Raw genomic sequence first — 16,674 nt, 5'->3', positions numbered from 1 at the left:
ACCCGGTCAGGGAGACCGGATGGGATTCAGGAGATTGAACCCAGGTTGGCTGCATGCAAGGCAAATGCCCTATCTACTGTACTACAGCTCCACCCGACCCCCATGTTTGTTACTCTTAACTTCTTGAAGTGAGCATCTTCTTTAATGTTCTAAAAGCTTCCCCCAAATAATTTTTAACTAAATTCAAATTGCCAACCTCGAGCTACTCATAAAATCTTCTGTGGAATCTTCTACAAATTTGTAATAGACAGGTAAGGTGTTGCTACTGGCACACAGAGGAATGTTGCTTTGCTTGTGACAGATGGAGATTTTTCAATACATTGAGGAAAATGATAAGCCCCATTCTAATTTTAGAACAACTTTTTGGGGGGAGGCACACCAAGCGGTGCTCAGGGCTCACTTCTGGCTCTGTGTTCAGGCACCACTCCTGGTGGGCTAGGGTGACCATATGGGATACCAGGGGTCAAACTCAGGTTGGCTATTTTCATTTCATCATCCTGTTATTCGTCGATTGCCTCGAGCAGGCCCCAGTAACGTCTCTTTCATCCTAGCACTGAGATTATATTCAAGGCTATTTAGGAGAATGAGACCCATCATTGTTACTGGTATTTGGCATATTTGGTACGCCACGGGGAGTTTGCCAGACTCTGCCCTGTGGGCAGGCTACATTCGATAGGTTGGCTATGTGCAAAGAAAATGCCCTACCCACTGTACTGTTGCCCTGGCCACAGAACAGTTCTGGTCTGAGGATGAGCTTCCCGGGATTCCCCTTTTCTCCAGGGCAGGTAGAAAGCAGTTTGCTTAATGACTGCCCTTGATGGTAACAGTGGAATGGAATGCAATACTGACCTGCTTTTGGTCATTAGTAATGAAACCAATGAGTTGGGTGATTATGGATGGCACTGCTGAAGGAAATGAACTGAATGCTTTATTTGAGAACTGGGGGGGGGGGGTATTATAAATCAGGGTTTTAGGGAAAAACACTTTATCGTGACATCTGAGATGATTCTGAAGGATTAAAAGGAACCAGCGGGGTCTGGAGTGATATTACAGCGGGTAGGGTGTTTGCCTTGCACGGAGCAGAACCGGATTCAGTCCCTGGCATCCCATATGGTGCCCCCAGGAACCACCAGGAGTAATTCCTGAGTGCAGAGCCAGGAGTAACCCCTGAGCATTGCTGGGTGTGACCCAAAAAGAAAAAACAAATAAAATAGAAATAAAATGAACCAACAGGAAAGCATTCCTGGCTGAGTGAAAGAAAGGGCCCAGGTGTGCCTGGGCATTGTAAAAGACTTACTAAAGAGCAAACATGTGAATACAGCCACAGTAGGGAGCAGGAGAGCAGATGAGGTGAAGTTGCATAGAGATCAGATCAAGTGTGGCCATTTGGACCATAGAAAGTAGTTTAGGAGTTATTCGAAATTGTGGGGATGGGGAGGAAAGTCATTGAAGGTTTCTATGAGAGAAAAAATCAAGTCTTATTTTCATTTTAGAATATTTCTCTGATTGCTGTATAGGTAATGAATGGGGAGCAAAGCAAGAATGTGAGAAGACAGACCAATTAAGCAACTGGTAGAGACATCCAAGTAAAAATTTTGGCTTAGGGGCTAGAGAGAGAGTAACTGGGTTAGGGTGCATGCCTTTTATGCTGATAACCCTGTTTTAATCTATGGTATCACATGGTCCCCCAAAATTTGGTGGGTGCAGTCTGGAGGCTCAAAAGTATCACCAAGTATGAGTCTGGAAGTTTCCAAGCACTTCGTGAAAGAAAGTATGGATTAGACTCTAATGTGACATTAGGATGGAGAGGAGTCAATGGGTTCAAGATGGATTGACTCAGCAGGATTTGCTGAGCATTTGGGTATAAGGGATAAAAGCAAGAAGTGATAGTGGCACGTAGGTTTGGGACTTTTGACTTAAATAGATAGACAATGTCATTTGCTAATGTGGGAAAAACCGGTGAAGGGCTGAGTTTTGGTGGTGAAGGAATTGAAAGTTCTCTTGCTAGTAATTGCCATACAAAACTCCCACTGAAAATAACTCAAAAGGACTGAGCAAATGCAGCACATGCATCACAGAATCTCCCAAGCACTGCCAAGTAAGACAGATACACCTTAAAGGCATAATGTTAAGTGAAATGAGACAGAAAGTTAAAAAAAATCTCATCTTGCTTATGTGTTGATTCTAGGGGGGAAATCAGAGGGGAAAAAGGAGATTAGGTAGTGCTTATCAGAGGGTGTAATGGGAGGCATAATTGGAAGCAGTTAGTCAAAAGGTACAAACTTCCAGTTACAAGACCAATAAACACACAGAATGTAACACATATCATGATCACCAGCAGGATCATCGCTGCATGATGGGTGTTAGCTGCACCTAGTCATTTCATAGTCTATATAAATCAAACTGTCACACTGCACATCTTCACTTGTATTTATAGTAAATGTCTGTTTTTTCTCTTTGAAACTAGGGAGAGGTTCTCTTTGGGGCATGTTCAATTCCAAATGGTCAGACAACTTCTCCTGAATAATCACACTGCAAACACAGCAGGATGTTACAGCCTTTCATATTGCAAATGCAAGGCAAGCCTGCAAATGCAAGTCAGGCCTGGAAATATTTGCTGAGGACTTCTTCAGTCCTTAAATCCTGCTCACATAGTCTGTGATGTAATGATCAAATTACAGACTAGAATCATACTTCAAACAGACAACTGGTTTACTACCTTTCTTTTTTAAAAAAATCTATGAAGTGTTTATTTTTTCCAGTTTTATCTCTTTTTTTTAATTTTTTATTAGTGAAACACCATGAGGTACAGTTGTAGACTTACAAATTTTTGTGCTTGGGTTTCAGTTATACAATGATTGAGTACCCATCCCTCCACCAGTGCCCATTCTCCACCACCAATGATCCCAGTATCCCTCCCACACCTCCATCCCCACATCCCATCCTGCCTCTGTGGCGGGGCATTCCCTTTTGTTCTCTCTCTCCTTTTGGGTGCTGTGGTTTGCAAAAGAGGCATTGAGTGGCAATCATGTTCAGTCTATAGACTACTTTCAGCATGCATCTCTCATCCTGGGAGGATCCTCCTAACACCCTTTACTTGGTGCTTTCTCTATCTGAGCTGCCTTTTCCCCTAGAATGTGCGGCTGGCCTCCAAGCCATGGAGTGAACCTCCTGGTACTTATCTCGGCTATTCTTGGGTGTTTACTACCTTTCTTAAGTAAAGCTGGAATGAATGAAAAACTCCAAATTTCACAGTACTTACCGCCCAATCAGAGCACAGCAAATATTATGGGAAAGTTACAGAGAAGCCTACCAAGCTCAATGAGTGAAAACAGTACACAGAAGGCTCAACCAGCACCAACCAGCTCTGCAAATCCTCAGAAAATAATGTTAGAAATACCATTGTGATATTAACCAAAGATCACAAATTGACTCTCATTGATATGTTTTCTGATAATTCCACTTGTCATTTTGCTGTAACAAGCAATATGAAATAAATTTCTTATGTGCCAGCTATAAGGGAGCATGTTTGGGGGGCTGGGAGTGAAACTGGGGACATTGGTAGATGGAACAACATACTGGTGGTGGGATTAGTATTGGAACATGGTATGCCTGAAACAAATGTATTATGAACAACTTTGTAAATCATGGTGTTATAAGTTTTTTCAAGTGTTGTAAGCCAAAGAGATAGTACTAAGGGGTAAAGCACTTTGTCTGCATGCAGCTGACTCCGCTTCGATCACCAGAACCACTTATGTTTCTCCAGTACCTCCAGGGTCACACCTGAGCAGATAGCCAGGAATAGCCCCTGAACACCTGAGAATAAGGCCCAAATTCTGCCTCCCTATCCCCAAAAAGAATGTCTAATTTTCATCTACTAACAATCCTTTTATTACAAAGCATTATGATGTGCCTCTTTCACCCAAGGTTCTTTTGGGTGAGGGGAGAATGGGCCACACTCAGCTGTGCTCATGACTAACTCCTGGCTCTTTGCTGCTCAGGGATCACTCCTGGCAGTGCTTAGGTTCATGGAATCAAACCAAGGTTGGCCACGTATAAGACAAGCACTTTACCCAAAGTTATTTCTCAATTAAGTATCTCATACATGTAGCCATTGTTCAAATGACATGATGTATAAGCATTTTACTTTCCTATCTTCTTTAAATATATCCCAGTTTGTTAATGTCCTCTTAAACATTGCATCTAAACAATATCAGTTGACCAAAAGAAGTCCAAATAGAAGTAAGAATTCCCCTACAGCAACTTAAGGCTCATTAGCACTTGGGAACATTGCCAAATCGGTTAACTAAGACCCAGAGAGCACATAAGTGCCTTCAAGTTCCAGATCCTCATCCTTAAAGGTCCAACACTGTAGCACTGTAGCACTGTTCTTCTGTTGTTCACTGATTTGCTCGAGTGGGCACCAGTAACGTGTCACACAAATTGTGACACTTGTTGTTACTGATTTAGGCATATCGAATACGTCACGGGTAGCTTGCCAGGCTTTGCCGTGCAGGCGAGATACTCTTGGTAGCTTGCTGGGCTCTCCAAGAGGGGCGGAGGAATTGAACCCAGGTCGGCCGCGTGCAAGGCAAACCCCTACCCGCTGTGCTATCACTCCAGCCCAAAGGTCCAGCAATAAAGTAAATTAGAAGGGCTGGAGCAGGGTGTATTATCTTGCATGTGGCCAAACCAGGCTGTATCCCCCGACATCCCATATGGTCCCCCAAGGCCCCCTAGGAGTGATTCCTGAGCCCACATCCAGGAGTAAGCCCTGAGCAAAATCAGATGTGCCCCCCCAAAGAAAAAAGAACATTAGAACCCTTTATTGTGATCCTTCCTTGTTCTTTTATTTATTTATTTTTTGGTTTTGTTTTGTTTCAGTTTGGTTTGATTTGGGGCCATACCTGATGGTGCTCAGGACTTACTCCTGGCTCGCATGTGGTTCCACAAGTACCTGAGTGCAGAGCCCTGAGCATTGCCAGGTGTGGCCCAAAAACAAACAAAATAAGACACCCTACTCACCGTACTATCTTTCTAGCCTGTGAACCTTCCCTTTTTTGATTTTTTTTTTTGGTCGCACCCAGCGATGCTCAGGGCTTACTCCTGGCTCTGCGCTCAGGAATTACTCCTGGCGGTGCTTGGGGGACCATATGGGATGCCGGAGATTGAATCTGGGTCGGCCATGTGCAAGGCAAATGTCTTCCCCACTGTTCTATCGCTCTGGCCCCAAACCTTCCCACTTTTTGTGGTGTGGGGGGGGGGGGGCGGGGGGAATGGAGCGATAGCAGAGCGGGTAGGGCATTTGCCTTGCATGCGGCTGACACTGCTGACCCGAGTTCAATTCCTCCACCCCTCTCGAAGAGCCCGGCAAGCTACTGAGAGTATCTCGCCTGCACAGCAAAGCCTGGCAAGCTACCCATGACATATTTGATATACCAAACACAGTTCATGGAATGTTCATGAACTGTGTTCATGACACAAGTCTCATAATGTTACTGGGCCCACTCAAGCAAATCCATGAATGGGAGGACAGTGACAGTGACTGTGTGTGTGTGTGTGTGTGTGTGTTTTCTGGACTTTAGCCTTTCTGACTCAGATCCTAGAGATTTGTGATACACTTTGGTCTTTGTCCATGGAAGCCTGTTCCTCCTTCCATCATTTGTGTATGCATACTTTCAAAATCTGAGCTCCTCTGAGTATAGCCTAGAGAGGATACTTTCTTTATTAGCTATCTCTCCCTTTTTAATTTCTCATTGAATTTTTTCCAAATTGGACAAGTCTTAAATTTATCTCTGGACTCCTTTGCCTTCTTGAACTAGCTTCCTCTTTTGATGTTTGTCCAGGAGATCATACTTATCCTTTCTCTGATCCCTTTAAAGTCTAACACACACAAGACACACGTGTGCACACACAAACAGTATGCAGAGATTAGTTAAACTATCTAGTCAGACCCAGTACTCTTCTGTTTAAGGGATTCAAATGGTCTCATGCTTATCCTTAAGATTCTTGTCACTTTTACGTTGCTCAACCAGATCTTTTTTATCACAGGATTCAGCTCAGTTTAGCAATTAACCTCACTGCTTCTTTTGTGTTCTGAGAACGATAATTATCAGCAAGAGAATCAGAATATAATCAATGTGTAGCTACCAGAATACTGAAACTTCCAGCAAGCATTCAAATGGTTTCTCTGGTCGCCATTTCTTGCCTTTCTGGAGGTTTTATGAAGTCATATTCATAGTTTTTCTGAAAGGGGTGGCAGTGTCTACTTCCAAAACTGCAATCACTTTCATTTTCACTCTCCAGTCAATGAATTGCAGGCTATAACTTCTTGGTATATCACACTATGCTCTCCTCTCCTAGGGTTTGAACTAGGGTTTGCATTTTATTGTCGTTGTGTTTTTGTCTATTTTTCACCAGATGCCAGTTACAAGTCCAATTCTCCCAGAATCCAAAAATTCCTTTCAATAAAATCATGTTCTCCTGCTTCTATGAACATTTACATCTGGGGGAAAAGCACTTGCACATGGCCAACCCAGGTTTGATCCTCTGCACTATATATAAGTTCCCCCAAGCCGCGTCAGGAGTGATCCCTGAGCAAAAAGCCAAGAGAAATCACTGAGCAGTGCTGGGTGTGGCTCTAAAACCAAAAAAATAAATAAATAACCCACCCACATCACTTTGCCACTTTATTATTCAGATTCTACATGTTGACAAATAGAAAACCGAGCCGGTCTGTGTAAATTCTGATCCTCTTCCTTGTTGTGTTTGTATGTGTATATGTGTGTGTGATTTACTAGGCACTGTTTTAGCTTTAGTTCCTCCTTTTTAATTTTCATGTTCTCTCTTCCCTTCAATGATGGTGCTGTGTTAATTACCAGGGTCACATCTGGAACTGATTGTGGGACTTGCTGGGAGTTCTGATCTTTATTGTGCTCACATGCAGCACTGTTGTGGTGCTGTGGTCGGGGGTCCCAGACTGTAAATTTGCGAGGGCCACACTGAGTACAAATAGGGAGCCCCAGAAGGTCAAACTCACAGCTTCACACTTGCAAGGCCAGTACCTTTTTGTCTTTTAGTTTGGGGATCACATCCAGCAGTTCTCAGGGTTTTCTCCTGCCTCTGTGCTCAGGGATCACTCCTGGCAGAGTTTGGGAGACGCTCTGCCACCCCAGATTGAACTTGAGTTGTCTGCATGCAAGGCAAATTCCTTAACCTTTGTGCTATTTCTCCAGCCCCTGTTTTGGAAGGCAGGCACATTTTATCACTGAGCAATCAGTCCTGGGCCCCCTAGTTCCTCTTTCTTAATTACCGTAATATTCTGTAGTACTTACAGAATCATAAGAGTTGCAAACACACAGCCTCCACTATGCCTGCCTCACTGGAGGAACAAATTTTTAATGAATTGTCATTCCAGAAATCATTAACAATATCATCATTGTTATCATGAACATTGTTCTCCATTTTCCTGGACTCTTGCTCTGGGATTTTCCCCTTTTTACCTTTTTTATTGGTGGGGGGGGGGGATGATCACAAGTGGTGCTCAGAAGATGTGGGGGCCCCACTTGCAATTTTTGGCCAATCTAATGGTCAGTTCAGCACAAGAGACAAAGGATGCAGTAATTCTCGGGCCCTTCAGTGCCAAGGATACCCGGGACACCCCAGCAGTGCTCAGTGCCTCCAGGGCCATACCTGATGGTGCTTAGGGTAGTATTTGGTACCAGGAATCAAACCCAAGTTGAGTACATCTTGGATTGAGCCCTAACCACTGTACTATCTTTTGGCCCCTTTTTCCCTTTTAAGCTTTCAGACATTAAACTGTTGCAAAAGAAACATGAAAGTATGTAAATTTGTAACTGTACCCCACAGTGATTCACTAATTAAAAATTTTAAAAAATCAAAACATACACACACACAAATGTCGCAAAAGAAAGGCCACCTGCACTTCTATGTTCATTATAGTACTATTCATAATAGCCTGAACCTGGAAACAACCAGAGTGCCCCAGAAAAGACACTGGAATAATAAACAATGGTACCTCTACACAATGGAATACTATGCAGTCACCAGAAAAAAATGAAGCGATGAAATTTGCTCTTAAATGAATGGACATGGAGTGTATCATGCTTAGTGAAATGAGTCAAAAGGAGAGAGACAGACATAGAATGATTACACTCATCTTTGGGATATGTAAAAAACCTATAAGACTAGTAACCATGGACAGTAGAAACAAGGGCCAGGAAGACTGGTCCATGAATGGAAGTATAAGGGCAGGAAGAGGGCAGTTAGGATAAGAGAAGTGACCACTATGGCAATGATAGTTGGAAATGATCACTCTGGACAAGAATTGAGTGCTGAGAGAGAGTAGGTAAAGGGATACACGTGATAACCTGTCAGTACCTGTTTTGAAAACTGTAAAGTCCAGAAGGAAAAAGAGAGAAAGAAAAGTGCCTGCAGGCTGAAGCAGGGGACGGGGACTGGTGGCAGAAGGGAAACTGGGAACATTGGTGGTGGGAAATGTACACTGGTGAAAGGATGGGGTATTGGAACATTGCATGACTGAAACCCAATCATGAACAATTTTGTAACTGTGTGTTTCACAGTGATCCAGCAAAACATTAAATAAATAAAATGTTGCAACATCTTTATTGAGGGGGGTTTGGGCCACACATGGCCATGCTTACTGGGTTACTCCTGGCGATGCTCGAAGGACTATATCGGATGCTGGGGATGACATCTACATGGTCACAGGCCACTCACAGAGGTCCTGCTATGCTAAAGCCAGTGAATTTAGCAGCATGCCGAATCCTGGCATTAAGTTATGTTTAAGTGAACCTTCTTGTGTTTTATCACCAATTAAATTCCATTTAGGCAGTCAGAGCTTAAAAGGGAACAAGTTCTAGTTACCATTTGGTCATCTCCTAGCAGAAAGAGACATCTGGCTTAAGAGTAAATACAGAAGTCCTTACATCCTTTAAAGATCTTTGGAATAGAATACTGGGCCACAGAAATAGCATAGGAGTTATGAGAGTTGCCTTGCATGCAGCCAACCCGTTTGAATCCCCCAGCATAGTATATGAACCTTGAGCAATACCAAAGGTCACTCCCGAGCACAAAGCCAGGAATAGCACCTGAGCACTACCAGGTGAGGGTCCCCAAATATATAAAAACACAACAGAGCATCAGGCTGAAAGGGAGATGTGGCCAGAAAAAGGTTGAAAATGGATAGGGAAGTGAAGGTGAAGTATTAAAATGTAATTAACATTTGAACAAGCTGCTTTTATCAGAATATCAAGGCAAAATAGGAGATGAATTTTATTTTTAAATAGATTCTAAAAACCACCTGTCTAAAAATGCTCTGTAGATTTTGTTTTTAATGTTAAATGTTCTCACCAATCGAGATGGAGGGAGGTAATAGTGATTTTTAAAGAACATAAACTATTCTCTGTTTTTTCTCTGGAACTGTACTGCAAGCCCCTTTCTCTATCCAGTGCTTCTTTCTGTATCCAGTTGCATCTAATCAGCTCATGAGAAACGAGTCTGTTCTCATTTAAGCAGTTCAAAGATTTCCTCCCCGTAGGACCAACAAAGCTGAATTCAAAATTGATCTCCTTGAACACTAGTGCTCATCACTTCAAATTGTTGAGGTTCTTAGAAGGAAAAGTAAATCTGTACAAAGACAAGCAAATTGATAATATGGGTTCAATTCTAATGGCAAACTTTTTTTTTAAAAAAATGGGGGCCATAACTGGCTGTGGTGAGGGCATACTCCTGGCTCTGAACTCAGGGATCACTCCTGTTGGATCCCTATGGAGAACCAGGGAATCTCGTGTCAGCCGGTCCAGTCAAGCACCTTCTTAGCTATACTACCTCTGCAGCCCCTACAACGGCAATTTTCAACACTTTGCCTGATTTTTTTCTGTAAACAAATTTTTAATCAGTAAACTAAGTACAAATATCCATTTGCTTCCATTACAATATTTGAAAGGCCAGGAATCTCTACTACCTACAATGACATTTTTTGTAATAAAAATACAGGCATGTACAAACAAGAAATAGAATTACTGTACATTTGGGGGACACAAAAGGCTAAGTGATAGACTAAGACATTAGTTAACAATGGGAGCACCCAAGAAACCTAGAAAATATATGTAGTATATAAAAACAGTAATTTAGTTCATTGACAAGATTAATAATTAATATTAAAGATGGGATATCCACTGCCCTATAATTATCCTGTAAACCATAAGAAAGCAATAAGCAATAAATTATAAATATTTTGGCTCTCAGCACTTTCCTTCTCTCATACCGCAGTGATTTTTTTAAATAGCAGTTTAAATTGTCCCGTTTCACTTGTCTGCTCTGGGCTTGCTCGTGGCTCATGCACAGGGGCTCTGCTGGGAGAGCTTGGGGACGGAACACAACACTTTGCCTTATTTTTATAAACATTGTTGCAATTGAGATTTGTAGTCACATTATCTGATTCTATTCTAAACACAAAAGAGAGAACTTTGCTAACAGGTAGGATTTTTTTCTGTCTTTTGAGCACACTTGGCTATGCTCAGGGCTTACTCCTAGCTCTGAGCTCAGGGATCATGGGCTTGGATGATTCTATAGATAGCTGAGGGTTGAATCTAGGCGGATCCTGTACCAGGCAAATTGCTGTTCTATAGTTCAGGCCCCTAACAAGTGGGTTTTTAAGGATGTATTTGGCAAATGCTTATCCGGTATCAGGTGTTAAGGGGCACTTGAGATTTATGTGTTCTTTGACACAGTGGCTGTCAATGTAATTCCATTGGTCCCTTAAATGTCCCTGCGGTTCAATAATCTATGCAACCCAAAATTAATTTATCTGGGGTCCCAGGAGCCAAAAGCCAAGCTAGCAGCTGGGCCCCTTTAACCTTCTCTGTACATTTTCTACATTGCGCTTTTGGCTAAAAATATTCCTTCCCATCCAAATCCTATGGACACTTCTCTGCTAAATCCCAGCAAGATCTTGATTCAATTGTTTTTGCATACCAAGAGCTGATGCATGCTGACAGTGTCCTCACTCCACTGACCCCCTTCATTTCCAAGGGTTTCACAGGTGATACTCCAGGGCACGTAAAGAGTAAGAAAAAAGCGAGAGACAAAGGAAGTTGGTGGCCAGGAGAAATTATATTTTAGGAAGTACTATTGTTTTTAATCACAGGTAATGATAAACACATTTTCCACATTTCCAATAAAGACAGGATTGCTTGGTGAACCTGGAGGATTCCCTTCTCCCAGCCTCACTGGCCTCATCCCAACCTTCCCCTGCGGGGGCGCTCCAAAGAAACTTGATTTACAAACAAACAAACAAAAAAAGAAGACGACGATTTGGCGGGAGCCTTAAGCGGGTCCATCTGGAGTTTCTGAAATATGAGAGCAAATTCCTGCTGGTCTTGATTGCCAAACTTTTGGTGGCGTCCCCTTACACATTGTGCTTCATCCCAGTCCCCACCCTGCTGTCGAGCTTTCTGTCCAGGTGCCTGGTGACCTCTCTCTCCCTTCTCACGGTCCAGTGTCCAGGTCCTGGGTATCCCTTGGAGCTTCCCCCTTCCTGGGCCAGGTCAGAAGCCCCCAAGCAAGCCTGTGCGGCTCGGAGGGCGGCCCGTGGCCCGACTCCGCGGCTCCTCCCTCCGCGCTCCTGAGCCACTCAGCTGGCCCGCGCCCCGCGCGCCGGGACTCCGCGCCCGCCCCGGCCCGCCCCCGACGCCGGCTGCCCGGCGCCGGCTCCCCCTATATAAATCGGCCATTTGCTTCGCTCCGCCCCAGAGCCTTGGAGTTCTAGCCGGTTTCTACTGTGTCCCGTAGCCGCCTGTTCCCCTCTTCTCGATTCACCATGACAGATGCTGCCGTGTCCTTCGCCAAGGACTTCTTGGCCGGTGGAGTGGCTGCAGCCATCTCGAAGACGGCGGTAGCGCCCATCGAGCGGGTCAAGTTGCTGCTGCAGGTGCGTCCTGGGACCCCAAAGTTGATCAGAAAGTTGCCAAGTTGTGGGGGGAGGGGGTCGCGGTGAGTGCGGTGCCTCAAGAGTGCCAAGGAGCGGCCTCTTGGGACACATCGTGGGAAGTGGTGGCGGGAGGGGTTGGGAGGCGCAGGGTGGAAGCCAAAGCACTTTAGGGGACTTGGCTTGAGTGACCTGAGGTTCTGCCTCAACAAAGGGGTCGAGGATGGAGGAAGAGAGGAACAGCGGGCCTTAGCATCCAGGGGGCAGCCCACTCGGATGGGGCCGCCCGGGCCTTGGGGGTCAAGGGCCGAACATTGGAGTCGGCGTCTAAAAATGGAATACCTGCCTTCGGCGATGCGCCCAAGGTCGTGGCAAGGAGATCGCAGCCGGGGGCGGCCATGCGGGCCGGCCGGCGCGGCGCTCAGTCTCGCCCGGGCCGGAAGCCGGCGCCGGGAAGCGCATGTGCCTTCAGCGTCCGCCCCCGCGCGGCCGCCGGCGCTCCTCCGCGCCGCCTCTAGAGGGCGCTCCCGGAGCGGTGCAGGAAGTGTGAGGGGGGCGCCCCTAGAGTCACCTCTAGGAGAGGCCAAAGCCACAGAGCACCACTCTCGAGGACAGAGGCTGATGTGACCGTCACCTCTGTGACCGCACCCTCGGAGGAACTTGCCCTCGTGCTTCGGAATCTGGATCCCAGGAAATGATTTTCCATCTGGGTCCAAAGGTCATAGGTCCGCTGGAGGGGGGGGGGGGGTTGGGGGCCCTCCCAACTCCTGCTGATCACTTATCCACCTGGGTCAGTGACACGGGGTTAGGAAAGGCACCGCCTGTGTGATGAAGATGAATAGGTCTGTAGGGAAGGGGCTGCCAATGTTCAAGATTCTACCCTTTTCCCTTTGTGATTCACACCCTCCCGTTGGCTGCCTATTTTGTCTTCCAGGTACAACATGCCAGTAAGCAAATCACAGCTGATAAGCAATACAAGGGCATTATGGACTGCGTGGTTCGTATCCCGAAGGAGCAGGGAGTCCTGTCCTTCTGGCGTGGCAACCTGGCCAATGTCATCAGATACTTCCCCACCCAGGCTCTCAACTTCGCCTTCAAAGATAAATACAAGCAGATCTTCCTAGGTGGTGTAGACAAGAGAACCCAGTTTTGGCGCTACTTTGCTGGCAATCTGGCATCTGGGGGTGCCGCTGGGGCCACTTCCTTGTGCTTTGTCTATCCCCTTGATTTTGCCCGTACCCGTTTAGCTGCCGATGTGGGCAAAGCCGGAGCTGAGAGAGAATTCAAAGGGCTCGGCGATTGTCTGGTTAAGATTTCTAAATCTGACGGGATTAAGGGCCTGTATCAAGGCTTCAATGTCTCTGTGCAAGGTATTATCATCTATCGAGCTGCCTACTTTGGAATCTATGACACTGCAAAGGGTAAGTTCCCAAGTGCTGGAAGCTTGGTTCTTAGGGGACCATTTGGGGAAAAATCATTATTCCTGTAGCCAGCAATAGTTTTGGCTAATTGTTCAGAAGCTAAGGTCATCCAGTATAGATGAGGTGGGAGGGGGTTGTGGAGCGGGAGTTAATAAAACTTGATGGCGATGGTGGTAGCATTTTTTCCTGTTTGGTAAAGCATCTCTTTTATCCCTTCCCTTCTCAGGAATGCTTCCAGATCCCAAGAATACTCACATCTTTGTCAGCTGGATGATTGCACAGTCTGTCACTGCGGTGGCTGGATTGACTTCCTATCCATTTGACACAGTTCGTCGTCGCATGATGATGCAGTCAGGGCGCAAAGGAAGTAAGTTGTAGGGGAAATAGCTGAGGGTGGGCTATGGCCACACCCACTCCAAGGCTGACTTTGGCCATCACAGTCTGTTAGCCTCTTGGGCTGGTAATCAGTGGGGTCTCTGTGAAGTTATAAAAGTTGGGTTTTTTTTAAGTAATGCAGGCTGAGGATGTAGCTCAGGGTTTGAGGGAATGCCTCACTTATGTGTGGCCCTGGGTTGGATCCCTGATGTTGCCAGTAGTGAAAAGGCTGCTCCTAAGTCCTGAGAGGACTCTGGTTTAGTTTAGTAAATCTTAACACTTTTCATCGGCCTTTGCTCACCAGCTCCATGTCTTTGTTCTTTGCAGCTGATATCATGTATACTGGCACAATTGACTGCTGGAGGAAGATTGCTCGTGATGAAGGAACCAAAGCTTTTTTCAAGGGTGCCTGGTCCAATGTACTAAGAGGCATGGGGGGTGCTTTTGTGCTTGTTTTGTATGATGAGATCAAGAAGTACACATAAATTATTTCCTAGGTTTCTCCTCAGAGCAGGCATGTTGTATTATGTAACATAACTTGAGCATTCTCAACTGCTGTCTATTTATCAGTGGCAACTTAAGACTGGTTGAAAATGGGAAGCAATAATATTCATCTGACCAGATCTCTCGCAAAGCCATTTCCACAACGATGATGGGACTCAATTATATTTTTTATTTCAGTCACTCCTGATAAATAACAAAATTTGAAGAAATAAAAAATATCTGAGATACACATCGGTGTGCTGCTAGCTTCTTTTATTATATGATCATTCTTTTTGTGGATTAGCAACGGTTACCTGAGAGTAAACATTGTACTCACTCCTGAGTTCAAGAGCTTTCTTTTCAGGCCAATTTACAGTCAAAGCATTTTCAAAGAATATCTTTGTTGTGGGATGTATCCATGTCCCCAACACATTAAATGAATAAGATGCAGGCCCAGCGCACCCAAAAGCCATTGATCAAGCTGGATGGGCTTTTCTCCCAAGCTATGTGCCTTCCTTTTCTAGTCTCATGGATATTCATCAGGAAATGGGGGCTAGAGTGATAGTTTAGTGGATAGGGGATTTCCTTGCATGTGGCAGACTCAGGTTCAATCCCCAGCACCCCATAGGGTCCCTGAAGCCCACCAAAAGTAACCTATACACCATTGGGTGTGGCCTCTAAGAAAAAAAGAGGAAAACCAAATAGAAAGTGGGAGGAAGGTTGGGGATGGAAGAGGATAGGGTCATGGGTGGAGAAGAGGGTACACCTGTGGGTGTCATGTCAGAATATACTCTGCATGAAACTGTTGTCAATTACAGTGCCTCAATCAAAACTGGAGGAGAAAATAAATAGAAGTGGAGTTGTACACTCATAGGTGGTGTTTTATGGAAATCAGGTCCTAACTCAAAGGGCTAGTACCCATGCTTTGCATGTAGGAGGCCCAAGATTAAAATAAATGGCTGGTTATGGGGATTTCATCTCAATTAAACAACACGGGGGCCAGAGTAATAACAGTGGATAGAACACTTGTCTTACCTGGGTTCAATCTTTGGCACTCCATATGGTCCCCCAAGCTCTCCAGGAGTGACCTCTGAGCAGAGCCAGGAGTAAACTCTGTGTGTCCCCACAAAAGAAACTATATCATCAGGGGCTGGAGCAATAATACAGCGGGTAGAGCGTTTGCCTTGTACACGGCCAACCCAGGTTTGATTCCCAGCATCCGGTATGGTCCCTGAGCACCGCCAGGAGTGATTCCTAAGTGCAGAGCCAGGAGAAACCCCTGTGCATCGCTGGGTGTGACCCAAAAAGCAAAAAAAGAAACTATATCGTCAGCCTTCTACCTGACTCCTGCTTTGATCTAATCTGGGTCCAAATGGAGGATTCTGGCTGGCATGTGGACTCAGTACTGAGAACTCTGCTTAGGGAGATTCCAAAGAGTGCCAAACAGCTACAGGGAACCTTGAAGCACAAGCAAGTGGAACATGTGCCTTTTATCAAATATGATAAGAATCAACCCAAACAATGGAGGCCATTTGTTATTTTTGAGAAGCTCTTATTTGGAATCCACTTGAACATGTTTGCAATTTCAGTCTTGATTAGGGCTCAGAAAAGCAATATGATATTATGGGTCCAGCCCATTACCAAGAAGAATTGCACACAGCATGGTTAAGGGCATCTCATTAGTGCCAGGACACACCAGAAGTTTCAGTGGTGTGGCCCCTGGCCATAGTGTATCACGATGATTAAGTACTTCCCCACTTGCTTCCCAGTGCCTAGCTACATAGATACAAACATCAAGTTTTACTCTTTAAAAGTGGACAGTTTGGGTTTTTTTGGGGGGGCTATACCTGTCAGTGCTCAGGAACACTCCATGCTCGGTGCTCAGGGGTCACTTCTGGCAGAGCTCAGGGAACCATGCAATACCTGGAGTCAAAGCCAGGCCTACCACATGCAAAATCCTCCAGTCCTTGGATCCATCTCCGCAGCCCCAATAGAAACACTTTTTATAGGTTTCAAATAATAAAGTTGGAGCTGGAAAGATGATACAGTGGGTAGGAGGCTTCCTTTGTATGTAACTGACCTGAATTTGATCCCTGGAACCACACAGGGTCCCCTGAGCACCCTGAGGAGTGATCCCTGAGCTCAACCAGGAATAAATCCTGAGCACCACCAAGTGTGGCCTAAGCTGCCCACTTCCCAAACAAATAATAAAAGTGTTGAAAGGAAAAAACTTCCAGTATCAGAGAGGCCTGGATTCTACAATATATTTTATTTAGTTTGGTTTGGTTTGGTTTGATTTGGGGTCCCACCCAGCAGTGCTCAGAGGCTACTCCTGGCTTAGTGCCTAAGGAGCATGTGGTACCGTGAATCAAATCCAGATTACCCAAATACAAATCTGCTCACCCTGTCGAGCTCTCTCCCAGC

General features: G+C 45.2%; 1 protein-coding gene across 1 annotated transcript; it reads left to right on the top strand.

Annotated features, from left to right (window-relative positions):
• The first annotated feature begins 11,863 nt into the window (after positions 1-11,863).
• SLC25A5 (solute carrier family 25 member 5) lies at positions 11,864-14,494 on the top strand. Its single transcript, XM_056125736.1, has 4 exons — positions 11,864-11,974; positions 12,906-13,392; positions 13,619-13,759; positions 14,095-14,494. The coding sequence occupies exons 1-4, from the start codon at positions 11,864-11,866 to the stop codon at positions 14,250-14,252; spliced, it is 897 nt and encodes a 298-aa protein (XP_055981711.1). The 3' UTR covers positions 14,253-14,494.
• The last annotated feature ends 2,180 nt before the right edge of the window (positions 14,495-16,674 follow it).

The sequence above is a fragment of the Sorex fumeus genome, unplaced genomic scaffold (assembly GCF_029834395.1).
Source record: "Sorex fumeus unplaced genomic scaffold, SorFum_2.1 ptg000058l, whole genome shotgun sequence".
Lineage (NCBI taxonomy): Eukaryota > Metazoa > Chordata > Mammalia > Eulipotyphla > Soricidae > Sorex > Sorex fumeus.
This window is presented reverse-complemented; position numbering and strand designations above follow the sequence as displayed.